General features: G+C 38.9%; 1 protein-coding gene across 1 annotated transcript in view; it reads right to left on the reverse strand.

Annotated features, from left to right (window-relative positions):
- LOC126267245 (ADAM 17-like protease) overlaps window positions 1–18,537 on the reverse strand; it is a 146,441-nt gene that overhangs the window by 80,077 nt on the left and 47,827 nt on the right. Inside the window, exon 4 of the mRNA XM_049972253.1 lies at window positions 5,752–5,873. Within this exon, the coding sequence (XP_049828210.1) occupies window positions 5,752–5,873 (122 nt within the window). The remainder of the gene's footprint in view (window positions 1–5,751; window positions 5,874–18,537) is intronic.

The following is an 18,537-nucleotide window of genomic DNA, read 5'->3' on the forward strand; positions in this document are numbered from 1 at the left end:
ATTATATTGAAAGACTAAGCTACATTCTGTCTGTTTCATGTAGAATAAGATCCAGTTTAATATGCCAACTTCTTGCAAAAATTGCAACACCAAGAGGATGCATGCGACTGATATGAACTTGATTCAATCAATCATCATGTACAACACGCACTCGCAACTGCACCTCCCAAAAACGACTGCAGTCTCCGGCAACTGAAACCAATGTGCTTTCAGTTGTTTGAGACTGCAGTCGTGTGTGCGAGTTGCATTTGCATGAGAGTGTATGTTAAGTGTGTGTGAGTGTGAGTGTGTGTGTGTGTGTGTGAGAGAGAGAGAGAGAGAGCTATTCTTGACGAGTCCAATGACCAAAAGCACTGTTACATTCCATCCTGGATTTTCCATTGTTTGATTAAATTATCATGTTCTGTGGATCCCAAAAAGAACAACCTTCAAGGATATTGAATAAGACAAGGTATACATCTATAATCCGTCTATGTATTAACAATAAACTATCACTACAGTACTTGCTGCTGTTCCTGTTCAAGGTAAAACTGTTATAAAACAAAAGGCTGGTTTGAACACCACAGTGATTGACTAAGGGTGGTCCTATTGAAGGTGATATACATGTGCCTTCTTCGAACATTTAAACTGACTTATCGAGCCAGTTATGGTGGGAGGAACAGTTTGATGTGAACTCAAAACCACAGTGCAACCTGGCCTATGTGACATTAACAATTAATGCCAGAGGATTAAAGAAATGGTGGTGGCAGATAAACATCCTAGGACCAGGCAATGAATCTGACACCTTTACATCCATAGTCTGGCATTTACACACTGAGCCACACTATTCATGCCTATGACCCCTAAATTTAATCAAATAAACTGTAGAGATAAGACTATCGTTTGATAACAGCTGCTGCCTACTGAGTTATATTAAACACCTATTGTTGGTCTCCTGTTATGAGCTTAATATTTACTTTATTACAATGGCACCTTTATCTCCTAAATCTTTTGCAACAGTGGCCTGCCATGCAGCTTTACAACAAACTTTTTTTAACAATTAGCTGAAAGAACTTTCCAGTCCCTGGATCTAGGCATACAGATAACCTGAAAAAGACCTACTACAGAGAAATTTTTAATTTTCTTTTGATTTGGTAGGATTCCCAATTTCTTGCTTCATATTAGGTGAGGGATTGTTAAATAGCTTTGCACCAGAGTACATAATTCTGGTTTGAATCTAGGTACATAGGCAAAGACTCAATAAAAATTATTTTTGCACCTTGTTTTCAGATTGTGTGCACCACAGTTCAGCTGAAACTGATTTTTGAATAAAAGTACTGGCAAATTTCAAGATCCTTAACCAGATTTCTGCAAAAGTAAAGCTGTGATGACATATCATGAGCTGCGATAGTAGAGCATTTGCCCACAAAATACAAATGTCCCAGGTTCGAGGCCCAGCTTTAATCTGTCAGGAAGTTTCACATCGGCACACACACTGCTGCAAAGTGAAATTTAATTCTGTATACAGTAATCTATTTGCACAATATTCTTGCTGCTCACTTCTGCTGAATACATGCTTACTTTACTTAAAGTGCACTACCCTAGATGATACTTACATGGCAAAGATTGGGTAGGGCCATATGACAGTGCACAAATGGTTGTGATTGGAAATCTGTATATAGTCCCTCATTCTGAGAACTCATTGTATGTTTAAGTGCATATAAACTGTGATCAGAGCCTCTAAATGTTATGACAAGGAAGGCCTGTGGAATTTCTCTCCATTGGTTTTTATGCTGTTACATAATGCATCAACAGTGGTTACTGGAGGATCTTGCTTAACAATTTTGTGACCAGACACATCTCAAGAATGTTCAATGTGCAACAGGCCAGGCAAATAAGATATCCATTGTTCTTCAATATGTTTGCTCAGTCTTTACCACAAATTATCAGACATTATTCTGGTGGAAGATAATGTGATGACACCTGATATCTGTCCACAATGTCATTAAATGTCATCACTACTGTTGTGTTTAATAGGTAAATGGCAACCCCTGCAGAGCAGCTTCCGGGAGTCACCAGTGAAAAACCTAGATTTTGCCATTAAGCTCACCAGCACACTGTTGGCCAAAGCAGTGAAAGGTGGAAGGAATCTGCTGAATACACACTTACTTTACTTCATGTGCACTACGCCAGATGATAATTCCTTAGTAAGGAATGGATAGGTCTATTTGACGCCAAGCAATCATGTACAGGACTAGCAGTTGTCAAGTCCCTTATGGCCATATGGACAAGAGGCAGTCAACCCACTCACAAGGGGAAGGCCACAGACACGGCCAACCAATTCGGCTCAGATTTGGTAGGTCGTTTGTATACAACCTAAAATGAAGGACTCTAAGATTTTTTAGATCAACACCTCCGCATTTTTGAGAAAATCATCCCTAAAGTTTATGACGAGCAATCAACCCTAAATTGGCGGGATCGATATATAATTGTAAATAACGCATTTTTCATCATCAGGTATGTGGTCTGAAAACGCATACTTTTCCAGAAATCGATGTAACATACTGTTACAGCTGCCGCTTCTGTGCCCACAGTGGCGATTGGCGCAATGGCAAGGTAACTGCCAGGGAATCGGAAAACCTGGGTTTGAATCTCGAAAAAACCTACTGGATGTTGTTCTTTTCGTTTGTATTTTTCCATATCTCAATTGATAGGGATAGGAGGGTTACTAAGGTAAGTAAAAATAAGGAATGATAATAATACGGTAGGCAAACTAATTTCTCAAACGCCATGAGTTGTGTAAAGTATTAAACTTTTAAGCCTTGTCACATAAAACAACTTCGAGTAAAAGTGCTGTGAATTCCTCACGAGGGATCACAGACAGCCAAGCGCATGACGCTTGTTTACAGCGAGGTATGGGACAGAATGCACGCAAGGAGAATTATGTTGTCCCGGGTGCCTCTTCGTCATGTCATAGTGAGGAGGAGTGAAAGTGTCCAGCATGAGCCTTACAGAAGTCAATTGGAAGTAGTTGTTTTAGTCATTAGGCTGCCACAAACCGTGCAGATGCATGTAGTAATTTATCCATTGTTAATGCGCCGAATGAAATGCGTTTTGTGAATGAATACAGTGTTCTTCTGTAAGTAACATATGATGAGTACTGTCTGTAGTTTGTAGTAATTAGCTCGTCTGTTTATGCCGTAGTAACTAGTTATTGTTTGTTGTGTCATATCTTTCAGGTGCATAATCTGAATAATGGAGGATGTACACCCTTCGACTAGCACTGTAGTATGTAGTTAGGAGCCTGTCACAGATGATGGCAAGCGGGAAGTTACCAACGCTGTGTTTTGGTTTGTAAAAGTGTTGCAAGACAGATGCATTACCAATGCACTACCGGAAGCTGGCAGTTCTGTTTCTTGACATTCCAGATTGATAGGAGAGTATATCGTCCAGCGATTTTTGGAGCTGATCAACAGAATGACTTTTGTTGATACTGAAGACTAAGCAGAAAGTGATTCAGTGGAAAATATCCCAACTAGTGAATCGAAAAAAGGTCATAACACTTTGGAAATCTCCAAGTCACTAGGAATATGTGCTTCATCTGTTCCCGATGAGTATTACGAACCGATTACTAAACGACTGAACTACGGCGCTATACCCCTTGAAGTAAAAGTAAAGGTGGTAGTGCTATCCATGTATCCTTGGAACTTACAAACAGTGCAAAAGAATGGAGCAACAAAAGCCCTGAAAAGGTAGAAGGACTTGAAAATGTGGGAAAGTGATATCGTGAAAGGAGGGATAAGATACGACAAATACCAGGCGATAAATAAATGGATATATGACTGATTTGTCGAATCTCGTTGTAGTAATGAGAATGTAACAACGAGAATACTTCAGGAGTGGGCTGCAGGTGCAGCCAACAAGGATTTTATGTTTGCTGCATTATTATCTTGGGCAAGAAATTTCAAATCTGAGTATAAAATTCGTCAATGGCACATCACTAAATACGTCTCTCATAAAAGGGTATAAAATATAGAAGATATACAGAAAGTGGCAGCTCTTTTCGGCACGCAAATGGCATCACATATGACTGGTTTTAATCGTGATTATGTGATCAACACCGATCAAACAGGATGCGAGTATCGGCTGAACATTAGATGCACGTTATCGCATAAGGGAGAAAAACGAACCCTTGTCGCAGTTGGTAGTAAAAACAAACTAACACATTCGTAGATGGTGCAATATGCCATCACAGCCACTGGAAAAGTGTTGCCTAAGGTTTTCCTGTGTTTACAAGAAATGAATGTTACATTTGGTCCTCAGGTTATAGAAGAGATCAATCGTTTAACCTACTCCTTGAAAAATGTTTAAATTACCTGCTCCAAATCCGGGAAACTGACAAATGCAATATACAAAACATTTCTTTAGAATGTTTTAAAACCATATGTTTCTGATAAGTTTTGTCCAACATAATATTGGATTTCTGGAGTGCAAAAATTAATACTACAATATATGACACAATGCTTATAGATGGCGAGGGTCAGCCGACGTGCACAGTAAAAGTAACACCACCAAACTTCACACCTGTGTGCCGGCCGTGTGATGTTTATTTCTATCACCAGGTTAAAAACTTTATTTCCTGGTTTCAAAATTGCAGTGTGCTTCTGGAAACCCAGCGGGAATTGCACAACCACACGTATGCAATAATATTCACAGCATAATTCATAACCAACTTTCAGCACAGATTTTTCAGGCAATGATATCGTATGTGTGGTATGCGTCAAAATTAATTCCCAAAAAATACATATTTCTAAATGTAAACCAAGTTTATTTTCCGCCGACTCTTCGGAAGGAACAGTGTATCTGTCGAAAGATTGTATTCATTAGATGTTCTTGGTGCCGTGAGTATATTTGTTTCGAGTGTTTATATGACAAATACCATCCATCTAGTTGTTCGAAGAAAAGTGAGGACACGTAACAGTGACTGGAAGAGCCGTTGTAAAGTGACCTGGAGCAACATTTTAGTTGTTTATTATCCCAAGAGGTTTGAGAAATTTATTTACCTACATTATTATTATCATTCCTTATTGATTTACTAACCTTATGAACCCTCCTATCCCTATCAATTGAGATATGGAAAAATACAAACTAAAAGAAGAACATTCAGTAAGTTTCTTCAAGATTCAAACTCGGGTCATCCGATTCCCTGGTAGTTACCTTGGCTTTTGTGCTATTGGTGCTGTCGGCAAAAAGCGTTTACCCTATGGGTACAAAAGCAGAAGTTGTGAAAGTTTCTTACATTGATTTCTGAAAAAGTATGCGTTTTCGGACCCCATACCTGATGAAAAATGCTCTATTTATAATTATCTATCGATCCCACCAATTTTGAGTCGATTGCTCGTCATAACCTTTAGGGGTGACTTTCTCAAAAACGAGGGTGTGTTGACCTAAAATATCTTAGATTCCTTCATTTTAGGTTGTACACAAGCGATCTGCCAAATTTGAGCCGAATCGGCTGGCCATGTCTGAGGCCTTCCCCTTGTCGGTGTTCAAATTGCACAGTCCAATTCCAGCCAGTTGCCTGACATCAACATCATCTATTCACTGACTCCACTCAAATATCACTGACCTTGAAGATTGCCTTGTTTGAACCAAAATGTCATCCATTATTATCAATGTTACAGTCACTGATTATTCATTTCTGCTCAAGCTTGCTCATATGTAAGCACTGATTTGTGAAGGACTCATTAGAAAATCACAACTTTTACTTACCTCTATATGATATGTTTCATCTGCAACATGGACTGTAGCAGTCATCATTCCATCCTCAAGATGCGCAGTGACATCAGAAGTTACTTCACCAAACACTCGTCCATGATAAAAATTCTCATGATCTGGTGAAAGAAAAGTGTATTTCAGCATTGACAGTTTACAGTTGTATGAGGACACACACACACACACACACACACACACACACACACACACACACACACACAGTGTCCAAAAACACAGAAAAAATTTTATCATTCCGGAGTACACACTCATGTTTAGAGAAAAAAAAACAGAACATCTTGAACAAATACAGGTAGGACATTCATAGTCACAGGACATGTACATTAGTATGTTCTGCAGAAATGATAAGTATTTGAAACACATGGCCTATGGGTTCAAGGTCAACATAGATATCACAGCACAACACTACCTACTGGTAAAATGTGCCTTTAGCTCTCATTGTTGCCATAAACTGAAGACAATGGTTCAATGTGACTTGAGCAGATGTGCAGGATGCCGTGCAGATAGGCACAAAGCGTACCATCAAATCAGTGAGTTTGAAAGAGGGCACACAATTGGCATGAGGGAATGTGGTGCATCCTTCTGGGAAATTGCTGCTCATTTGCGATGAAGTGTTTTGGGAGTGCAACAGGTGGGTGGAGAGGGGTTCACAGAAGGCCATGAACACTATGAGATGGGTCAGGTTGGACCACCCAGATCACCCCCTGAGAAGATTGACATCTCATCCAAATGGCATTGCAGGACAGAATCTACATCCTCCTTGGCTCTGGAGCAACAATGGAACAGTGTAACACAACATACACTATCAGGGGAGACAGTCTATCATTGTTTATTATAGCATGGGTTACATATGTATCTTCCACTTCTCTGCCTACTTTTGACAAATGTGTAGAAGCATGCTAGATGGCAATGGTGTATGATATGATGTCACTGGGGCCAGAAATGGCATCATATAGTGTTTTCGGACAGATCCAGATTTTGTTTGTTTGAAAATGATGGCTGCTTCTTGGTTTGCCACAGGCAGGGGAGTGGCACCACAGTGACTGCATTCGCACAGGACATACAGTGCCAACTCAAGGTCTTAGGGTTTGGGATGCTATTGCGTTCACCAACAAATCACAGTTAGTGATTGTCAAGGCCACTGTGACTAGTGTGACCTACGTGAATGACATCCTTCAGCCTGTAGCTGTACCCTTTCTGCACAACACCCCAGATGCCATTTTTCAGCAAGACAATGCAAGGCACATCTTGCTGCACGAATGCATGCCTTCTTGGTGTCACAGGATGCCAGCCTTTCGTCCTAGCCTACCAGATCATCAGCCTTGTCACCAATCGAAAATGTGTGCGGTATGGTGAAACGATGGGCACAGCGCTGTGACCGAATGCCAACCACCACAGATGAACTTTGAAACCAGGTGAATGCGGGAGGGATGGCTATACCACAGGATGCCATTCGTGCATTATACATGTCAAAGCCATTACACGTGGAACAAGTTACTAGGGCCCATGGTGGACCTGTGCCTGATAGGCAACAGGAAACATGCTGAACCGAGGAGACTGAAATGCTAAACATTTCTGCAGAACATGCTATTAATGTACACGTCCTGTGAATATAAATGTCCTACCTCTAATCATTCAAAGTGTTCTGTCTTTTCTGAACATGAGTGTACACACTAACTAATCAGCTTTTGTGTTTCCATACCCATGATGGAGAAAATCATAAAGATCTATTGAGAAGCTTATAAATATAATAGAGGGAAACATTCCACGTGGGAAAAATATATCTAAAAACAAAGATGATGTGACTTACCAAACAAAAGTGCTGACAGGTCGATAGACACACAAACAAACACAAACGTACACACAAAATTCTAGCTTTCGCAACCAATGGTTGCTTCTTCAGGAAAGAGGGAAGGAAAGGGAAAGATGAAAGGATGTGGGTTTTAAGGGAGAGGGTAAGGAGTCATTCCAATCCCGGGAGCGGAAAGACTTACCTTAGGGGGAAAAAAGGACAGGTGTACACTCGCGCACACACACACATATCCATCCGCACATACACAGACACAAGCAGACATTTGTAATTTGTAAAGGCAAAGAGTTCGGGCAGAGATGTCAGTTGAGGCGGAAGTACAGAGGCAAAGAAGTTGTTGAAAGACAGGTGAGGTATGAGCGGCAGCAACTTGAAATTAGCAGAGGTTGAGGCCTGGCGGATATCGAGAAGAGAGGATATACTGAAGGGCAAGTTCCCATCTCCGGAGTTCTGACAGGTTGGTGTTAGTGGGAAGTTAGTATATTGTTTCTCCACTTTTAACTTCATGGCAAGTAGCCATGCTCATTCTAAAGCTGCTCCCTTAAAACCCACATCCTTTCGTCTTTCCTTCTGCTTCCCTCTTTCCTGAAGAAGCAAGCGAAAGCTAGAATGTTGTGTGTATGTTTGTGTTTGTTTGTGTGTCTATCGACCTGCCAGCGGTTTTGTTTGGTAAGTCACATCATCTTTGTTTTTAGATATATTGCAAAGCTTATATATTCGTGAACTTCACATTAATAACAATATTGAAAGATTCAACTGGTTATTAATCTGTAGCATTTTTTTCAACCTTTCAAAAGTGAGAGGACCAACAGTTAACATACTGGACTCTCTGAAAAAAATTCTCTTCCTATTTCAGATTCTGACAAAAACTCAGTATTTCAATGACTATCCACATTTCTTTGTTAGCAGCAAGGAAACCATTATTTCAAATAAAGCTGTTGCTTTCTCACTTACATTAAATAGCTTAATATTCACATGACTCCATAGGTACTTTTCAAAGAAAGTATTTGCCCACTCACGTCACAACAGAGATTTGTTTACAGTACACTAAGAGTTGTTATGCAGCTTTAGAATGAGCATTGCTACTTGCCATGAACTTAATAGTGGAGAAACAATATACTAACTTCTGGATGAACTGATGTGAGTTTGAACCCTGCACCTCCTGAATGAGAGACCAGTGCCTTTGCCACCACTGTCACGTCCCTCAGTAGGAGCACTGAGTAACATATGACTTATCATAAACAGACAAGGAAGTACATCCGTATGTTGCAGCTAGTTGTAATTCTCATGAATGCTTTCACTGGATGTATAGCAGTAAATATCTGGGACAATTTATTCAAAATGTTTCACAAAAGTATATTGGACAAAGTCCCATTCACAAAATACAAAAGCACGGAAATATCAGCAATGGTTGGTCAAAAACGTATAAACCATTGGAATGTTCTCTGCCCAGGACAGAAAGAAAAAGAGTCATATGGCATTGTTAGCTGGGAAACCTGCCAACGGGCTGGTTAAGCTACCCAACTGGAAAGTACTATCAGTGCACAATGGCCCCTTTCCATTCTATTTATAAAAGTTGAGTCTTAAGTGTATCTTTGAGGGTAGGTGCCTGTAATGGATGTCTGTGTTGAATGATAAGTGATAAGATGAAACCTACAGCCAGCAAATATCCTACTCCTCTTGAATAACACCAACAGTGTCACATGTCCTCCTTTCATGAGACCTGTATTGAGGTTTGGTGTCAATCCAGGACAATAGTGCAAATTTTGATGATATTAACATGCAAGATATATATAATAAGATAATGTTTTGGAGAATGATTCCCATGTGTTATTTACATTTGCTGTTTGGTACATATATCACTCTGGTCTTTAGAGTGCATTAATCTTTGTAGATACCATAAGTTTGTTTGCTTTATTTGTCAGAACTCTTTGAAGATGTTTTCTGACATTGTTACCTTATCTGATACCTTTATTAATGCCCAATGGTGGTCAACAATGGCTGTGTTTATGACCACTACTTCCTGTCCGTATTGCAGTATATGGTAATTACACAATCTATTAATATCTCTGTACCTCTACTACACCTTGTGGGATTATTTAATGGCAGATTAGATAATAAGTGTTGATTATATCACTGAAATTCCTTGTATAACAGCTTGCTTTCAGTGTGTTAATATTTAGATCACCCACAACTATTATGTACGTGAATTGCCTAACAGCAATTCTAACAGAACTTCTAGCTCCTTTAAAAAAAAACATTTACCAACTGTCTGGTGATCTGTATATGCCTAATATAAATCACTTTTCCCCTTTGAATGTTGTCTGTGCTGCTGCTGATTCAAATAGTATTTCTGTACAGTTGTCCACTGCCCACGGTATGCTATCTCTCATTTCATCACGTACACATACTGCAACTGTTGTTGTTGTTGTTGTTGTTGTTGTCTTCAGTCCTGAGACTGGTTTCATGCAGCTCTCCATGCTACTCTATCCTGTGCAAGCTTCTTCATCTCCCAGTACCTACTGCAGCCTACATCCTTCTGAATCTGCTTAGTGTATTCATACCTTGGTCTCCCTCTAAGATTTTTACCCTCCACGCTGCCCTCCAATGCTAAATTGGTGATCCCTCGATGTCTCAGAACATGTCCTACCAACAGATCCCTTCTTCTAGTCAAGTTGTGCCACAAGCTCCTCTTCTCCCCAATTCTATTCAATACCTCCTCATTAGTTATGTGATCAACCCATCTAATCTTCAGCATTCTTCTGTAGCACCACATTACCAAAGCTTCTATTCTCTTCTTGTCTAAACTATTTATCATCCACATTTCACTTCCATACATGGCTACACTCCATACAAATACTTTCAGAAACGACTTCCTGACACTTAAATCTATATTCGATGTTAACAAATTTTTCTTCTTCAGAAATGCTTTCCCTGCCATTGCCAGTCTACATTTTAAATCCTCTCTACTTCGACCATCCTCAGTAATTTGCTCCCCAAATAGCAAAACTCCTTAACTACTTTAAGTGTCTCATTTCCTAATCTAATTCCCCCAACATCATCCGAGTTAACTCGACTACATTCCATTATCCTCATTTTGCTTTTGTTGATGTTCATCTTATACCCTCCTTTCAGGACACTGTCCATTCCGTTCAAATGCTCTTCCAAGTCCATTGCTGTCTCTGACAGAATTACAATGCCATTGGAAAACCTTAAAGTTTTTATTTCTTCTCCATGGATTTTAATACGTACTCCAAATTTTTCTTTTGTTTCCTTTACTGCTTGTGCAATATACAGATTGAATAAAAAAGGCTACAACCCTGTCTCACTCCCTTCCCAACCACTGCTTCCCTTTCATGTCCCTCGACTCTTCTAACTGCCATCTGGTTTCTGTACAAATTGTAAATAGCCTTTCGCTCCCTGGATTTTACCCTTGCCACCTTCAGAATTTGAAGAGTATTCCAGTCAACATAGTCAAAAGCTTTCTTCAAGTCTACAAATGCTAGAAACGTAGGTTTGCCTTTTCTTAATCTAGCTTCTAGGATAAGCTGGAGGGTCAATACTGCCTCACATGTTCCAACATTTCTACAGAATCAAAACTGATCTTCCCCAAGGTCGGCTTCTATCAGTTTTTCCATTCGTCTGTAAAGAATTCGCGTTAGTATTTTGCAGCTGTGACTTATTAAACTAATAGTTCGCTAACTTTCACATCTGTCAACACCTGCTTTCTTTGGGATTGGAATTATTATATTCTTCTTGAAGTCTGAGGGTATTTCACCTGTCTCATACATCTTGCTCACCAGATGGTAGAGTTTTGTCAGGACTGTCTCTCCCATGGCTGTCAGTATTTCCAATGAATGTTGTCTACTCCCGGGGCCTTGTTTCAACTTAGGTCTTTCAGTGCTCTGTCAAACTATTCATGCAGTATCGTATCTCCCATTTCATCTTCATCTACATTCTCTTCCATTTCCATAACATTGTCCTCAAGTACATCACCCTTGTATAGACCCTCTATATACTCCTTCCATCTTTCTGCTTTCCCTTCTTTGCTTAGAACTGGGTTTCCATCAAAGCTCTTGATATTCACGCAAGTGGTTCTCCTTTCTCCAAAGGTTTCTTTAATTTTCCTGTAGGCAGTATCTATCTTACCTCTACTGAGATATGTCTCTACATCCTTACATTTGTCCTCTAGCCATCCCTGCTTAGCCATTTTGTACTTCTTGTCGATCTCATTTTTTAGACATTTGTATTCCTTTTTGCCTGCTCCATTTACTGCATTTTTATATTTTCTCCTTTTGTCAATTAAATTCAATATTTCTTCTGTTACCCAAGGGTTTCTACTAGCCCTCGTCTTTTTACCTATTTGATCCTCTGCTGCCTTCACTATTTCATCCCTCAAAGCTAGCCATTTTTCTTCTACTGTATTTCTTTCCCCCATTCCTGTCAATTGTTCCCTTATGCTCTCTCTGAAACTCTGTACAACCTCTGGTTTAGTCAGTTTATCCACATCCCATCTCCTTAAATTCCCACCTTTTTGCAGTTTCTTCAGTTTTAATCTACAGTTCATAACCAATAGATTGTGGTCAGAGTCCACATCTGCCCCTGGAAATGTCTTACAATTTAAAACCTGGTTCCTAAATCTCTGTCTTGCCATTATTTAATCTATCTGATACCTTCTAGTATCTCCAGGATTATCCCATGTATACAACCTTCTTTTATGATTCTTGGACCAAGTGTTAGCTATGATTAAGTTATGCTCTGTGCAAAATTCTACCAGACAGCTTCCTCTTTCATTTCTTACCCCCAATCCACATTCACCTACTATGTTTCCTTCTCTCCCTTTTCCTACTCTCAAATTCCAGTCACCCATGACTATTAACTTTTCGTCTCCCTTCACTATCTGAATAATTTCTTTTACCTGAATAATTTCTTTTATCTCATCATACACTTCATCAATTTCTTCATCGTCTGCAGAGCTAGTTGGAATATAAACTTGTACTACTGTAGTACAATTCGTGTCTCAATAATGCGTTCACTATGCTGTTTGTACTAGCTTACCCGCACTCCTATTTTTTATTCATTATTAAACCTACTCCTGCATTACCCCTATTTGATTTTGTATTTATAACCATGTATTCACCTGACCAAAAGTCTCGTTCCTCCTGCCACTGAACTTCACTAATTCCCACTATATCCAACTTTAACCTATCCATTTCCCTTTTTAAATTTTCTAACCTACCTGCCCATTTAAGGGATCTGACATTCCACACTCCGATCCATAGAATGCCAGTTTTCTTTCTCCTGAGTAGTCCCCGCCTGGAGATCCGAGTGGGGGACTATTTTACCTCCGGAATATTATACCCAAGAGGACGCCATCATCATTTAATCATACAGTAAAGCTGCAGGCCCTCAGGAAAAATTACGGCTGTAGTTTTCCGTTGCTTTCAGCCGTTCACAGTACCAGAACAGCAAGGCCGTTCTGATTAGTGTTACAAGGCCAGATCAATCAATCATCCAGACTGTTGCCCCTGCAACTACTGAAAAGGCTGCTGCCCCTCTTCAGGAACCACATGTTTGTCTAGCCTCTCAAAAGATACCCCTCTGTTGTGGTTGCACCTGCGGTACGGCTATATGTATCATTGAGGCACGCAAGCCTCCCCACCAACGGTAAGGTCCATGGTTCAACTAATCCACCTTTATGTTGACATCTGCAGAAGTAGTCCACTTTTTCATATTCGTGTATGTTGTAAACAATAATTTCATTTTCTTTTACACCATGTTCTGTCACAATAAATATATGTGATAATTATGCTGTTACTAGTACTTCTATCTCATCTAATTTACGTGAAACATTGTTTACCCTGTTGGCCAATACCGCCCTCCATTCTGGTTAAACAGCCACCATGTGAAAAAGACAGACCAAAATGATAGGGATCATGAGAATGATTAGTGGCTGTCTAAAGAAACACTACCCTACATTGGCTACCAGTTCGGCCCATATTTTTGCCCCTCATATTTACAAACAAGAAAAGTAAGTAAAGGAATTCAACCAAATTTGAGGCAGTCCCCATCTTCCACTGCACAGTGACATAGCTGATGCTTCTGTATAGAGGCTAAAGTCTATGTTTCCCCCACTACCATTAGCAGAACCATTTTTAAGGGACAGTTTCGTAGTTAATGACATGTGGAGGAGAACATGAAAACTCTTATAACTGGGACAAGCTCAATCTATTATTGACCCTACTTCACTGCTACCAGAAATGAAACTGCCTCACCACATACGGAAAACCCTCAATAAAATAATAATGTCCATGGCATCTATTGTGACACAATCTACAAATGAAAAAAAAAACAAATACTGAACCACAACTGCAGAGAACCTCCTCAGCCCATTCATCACAATGTTACTGAATGCCGTTACAGCATAACCACAAGAAAAAAAGTGATTTCTTCGAAGCATTGCGCTCTGTACTGGACTGGATTAATGGCTTCAACTTTAAATTTTAAATATACACAGTTTGTTATGATTTGTTTTATCCTCGTGACTACACTGTGAAACTCTTCCACTCTTTCTCCTCCTCATCCTCCTCCTCCATCTTCTCCTTTCATTTCACCCTCTTAGGAGTAAGATGAATCTATCATTTCTGTGTATGTTTCCCCTTCCTTTGTGTCCAGTATTTCTTCATTCTCTCTGACCTCCTCCTCTTCATTTCTCTTCTGAGATGAAGGATTTCAACTTCATTTTAAATCTGTCTTGGAACCTTATTTTTGTCGTTAGTACTTATTTGAGTTATTCAGTCAAGTATGACTTTCCTGAAACTTTTAATTGTCTTAGAACTTTTTAAATTTCTGTAAACCAACTAAGTTTAGTTATTCAGTTATGGAAGAAACCAAAAATTCATTTAGTTAGTCTATTGGAGTTCATTATGAGAAGATGTGCATAAAACTTTTTTTTTCCAGAGTATCTAAGAGTCTCTCTCTCTCTCTCTCTCTCTCTCTCTCTCTCTCTCTCTCTCTCTCTCTCTGAGTGTTTCATTCTTAATCTACACTATTTCATTATTATGAAATTTTGTTCTTACGATTTCTTTTATCTGGGCCCTGGGCTTGGGACCTGTAATAGCACATTCACTTTCTTTCATATACATTATTTTTATATGTTATACCTAATCTATGTACACCATATACTAAATAAATAAATAAATCATTATTTGAAAATGTTTCCTCTTAAACTAACAGAAAGTACATTCAACAGTAATGAAAAAAGGGGGTGGGGGTAACTAGAAGGATTAAAATATCTTGTGAAAGGAAAAGTGAGGCATGTGTGCACTCATATCGATTCTTGCCACTTGATCTTCTCTAGTGATTTTTAGCAACAGTTTTCCTTTTGTCCTGTGAGGAAGCAGCCTCACAGGTCTTTGAAGGATTTGATTACATGCATAGCTCTATGCTGCATATTGCCTCACTGGCTGTTCCACATGGAAACAAATGGTCACTCACCCAGCACCAAGGCCCACTCTGTGTTGTGATTGGCGACAATTTAGTATGCAGAGTGTGGCAATCCTGCCTGAAGAATCACTGCTTTCCTCTACCTTCTTGTTGTGGGTGGTCAGTAGTTTCCATTTCTGTTATCTTAGTTGATGTGAGTCTGCCAGTAATCCTTATTTCACCATGATCTGGCAAAGAAATAAATGGTGAGCACCTTGTTTTGTGTACCTTTAAGTGTTGGAAATCTCTCTTCTTTCGCTGAGGTCGTCTCACTGAAATCTGTTTTGGATTTTCGGCCCAGCTTTGTGTAACTTTCTCTAGTGGTCGTTATTTTGGCCTGTGTTTTTAATGCTGATCAGCATCCCTGGTAATCAGAACTTGCCCAATTTATTCCTAGGACAGTTGTAGAAGGATGCATATTTAGCCCAGTTCTAGTTCAGGTATTACCTGATTAAGCAATGATTCTTTAATTGTACATTTGTCTTATTTTGAATGCTCAGATGTTCAAACTCATAAAATCTGTATTTAAAGCACCCATTTGCTGATTCCTCAAAACTGTTTGTACATTTTATTCTGAATGTTTAGGTGATCAAACTGCTGTAAGAAATTTTTATATTCAATTGTCTGTTTACCTTAAAGCTCTATTGGGTTCAACGGGCACAGTTTCTTTTGCTTTAAATTTATTATGCCAAGGTCAGATACCCACGTAAAATCTTTAATTCTGTTGCAAAATTTTATGTGTACTCTGTGTACAATTTACAGCGTGAACTGAATCAAGCGACTGTGCGATGCGTAGGCTTAGGTCAAGCAGGTAATCTTATGTTGGCTAATGCATTTATTTTGAGCTCCTTGTAATTCTGTTTCAAAACTGTTTAACAGTGCATCTGTTTTCTGTTTTTTTGTCAATTCATTTTCTTACCAGGTTATGCAAATTAAAGGATTGCTTGAGTTACATGTTTCCAGAACTTTACAAATTTCCACACGAATTTTAGCATTTTTCCTGGAATGTTTTTCAAATGGTGGTTATTCTATAACATCATTCTAAATAATTGCAAATAGTTTTGAGTGCCTCTGGGGAAAGTTCTTAAATTTTTGAGATATCTAAGACTTTTTTAAAATGGAAAATAAATAAATATTAATATTATGAACTCATTGTGTTTGGTACCCCCAGCACCTTACCACTTCCAGATCCCAGCTCTCTACCATTTCAGTGGCAGCAATTTGTGGTGCTGACAGTGTGTGATTTTATAAATAAATAAAAAATATGGTAGGGAACAGGCTGTTTTGTGTTGGCAAAGTGTACTGCTTGTTTTGCTGGTTTCAGGTGACTGTAAAGCTGGAATTGGCCATGGACAGGAACTGTACACAGAGGTACTCTACTTCACAAAAAACAATTTCAGTATGAGCTTGCGATACATTCGTTACCATTGGAAGGCAATGTGATTGAGATAAATCAACACTTGTGTGGCGCACTGGACCACCACCCCTGTACTATGTCTGATAACACTGGCAAGGTATGAGGTAGGTTCCATACTTTTACAGCCTGAAGTTAAAATATCTTTCCTTATTTCACCATGATCTGGTAAAGATATCTTTCAGGGGAGCTAGTGACATCTGTCAGTAGATGCACACATGAATTACAGACCACTACTAGCCTCATTCGCACGATGACACTCGTTTGAGTAAGATGTTTCATTTTGAGGTGCTACAGTGGATAAAATCGAGTATCTTGCAGTGTTCAAGTTTCTGACAAAAGAATGACTTACACCAGCTGAAATCAAAGTTCGCTTGGATGATGTTTATAATGATGCTTCCCCTTCATACTCCACAGTCAAGGGATGGCCTAAACAGTTTTGTCTAGGCAGAGAGAGCGCATTCAAATGTTTTTTTTATTTTTTTATTTCAGTCTTTGATCACAATATCAATTCTTTTGACAATGACCAGTTTCAGTCCTTGATGACCATCCTCAGATCTCAGTACTGATTTTCTGCTTCAGTTTACAGAGCCTTTTGACCCTGTTGCAAGCCGAGCATGGTGCTAGGTTCACCAGCTGTTATACAGTCGCATATGCGAACAGTGATCCAATACTGTCAAATGTTTTTTATTCCAGACTGGGATAGAATAGAATAGAATAGAATATTTTTATTCGCCTTTCAGTATTTTTCATACAATTGGCTTCGTCAAAGTTTACAATGGAGTACAGTTAGGTCAATAAACACTTATATACACAGAATTATTTAGCTTATTTAAGAATTGAAAACATTTATCACTTATCAAAAGCTTATATTATAAAGAGTATTTCCTAGGAATTCTTCAATTGTACAGAATTCACTGCATTTTAACCAATTTTGCAATACACTCTTGAATTTATTAAATGGGGCTGTACGAGCTGAGTATGGTAACTTATTGAAAAATTTTATGCCCAAATGTTTATAGTTATTATGTACAGCAGCTAGCCTCGAGAAAGGAAAATTCAACAAGCGACTATTTCTAGTATTGTGTGTATGTACATCACATCTAGTGCTAAATTTGTCCAGATTTTCTTTAGCATACATTAAACAGTTATATATGTACATGCTAGGTACTGTCATTACATTGAGATATTTAAAGTGGTTTCTGCAGGAATCTCTGGGTGCTAATCCTAGTATACATCTGATGGCCTTCTTTTGCCATCTGAAAATACATTTAGCCCCCGAGGAATTACCCCAGAGCAAAATTCCATACTCCAGATGGGAATGGAAGAAAGCAAAATATGACTGGAGTAACAGCTGTTTGCTCACACTGTTTGTACAGTAAAAAAAGTACACAGGCTAGTTTGCTGCACAGGTGATTGGTGTGTTCTTCCCAGGAGAGTTTTTGGTCTATGTGCAATCCAAGTAGTTTCACTGCTTTATTTTTACTTTTTGTAGCTTTTAGGTTAAAAATTATTTCTTCTATTTTTGTATTGTTTATGCACAGTTGATTGGCCTGACACCAGTGACTAGTCATTTGCATTATTTCTCTGTTGTTATCCAGCATAGATTGTAAATTGTCACCTGAGGTTATTAGTGTTATATCGTCAGTGTACAATATATTCTTACATGGAATATAATTTGAGAAATCGTTAATATAGACAATGAACAGGAAAGGCCCAAGAACCGAGCCTTGGGGTATTCCTCTTTTTATAGGGAGTATTGCTGATCTCTGTTTATTTGCATATACAAGCTGTAACCTATTGCTTAAATAAGATTTGAATAAGGTGAGTGGTATATCTTCAACACCATAGTATTCTAAGTTTTTAATGATTATGTCATGAGACACTGAATCAAATGCTTTGCTTAGATCAATAAGTGTTCCAGATATATGCAGCCTCTTTTCATATGCTTCATATACGTTGTTCACCAAAGCTTCAATTGCTTTTACAGTTGATAGGTGAGACCTGAATCCGAATTGCTGTTCATTTAGTAGTATGTTGCTTTCAAAATAGCTGT

This window comes from Schistocerca gregaria, chromosome 4 (assembly GCF_023897955.1).
Source record: "Schistocerca gregaria isolate iqSchGreg1 chromosome 4, iqSchGreg1.2, whole genome shotgun sequence".
NCBI classification, from domain to species: Eukaryota; Metazoa; Arthropoda; class Insecta; order Orthoptera; family Acrididae; genus Schistocerca; species Schistocerca gregaria.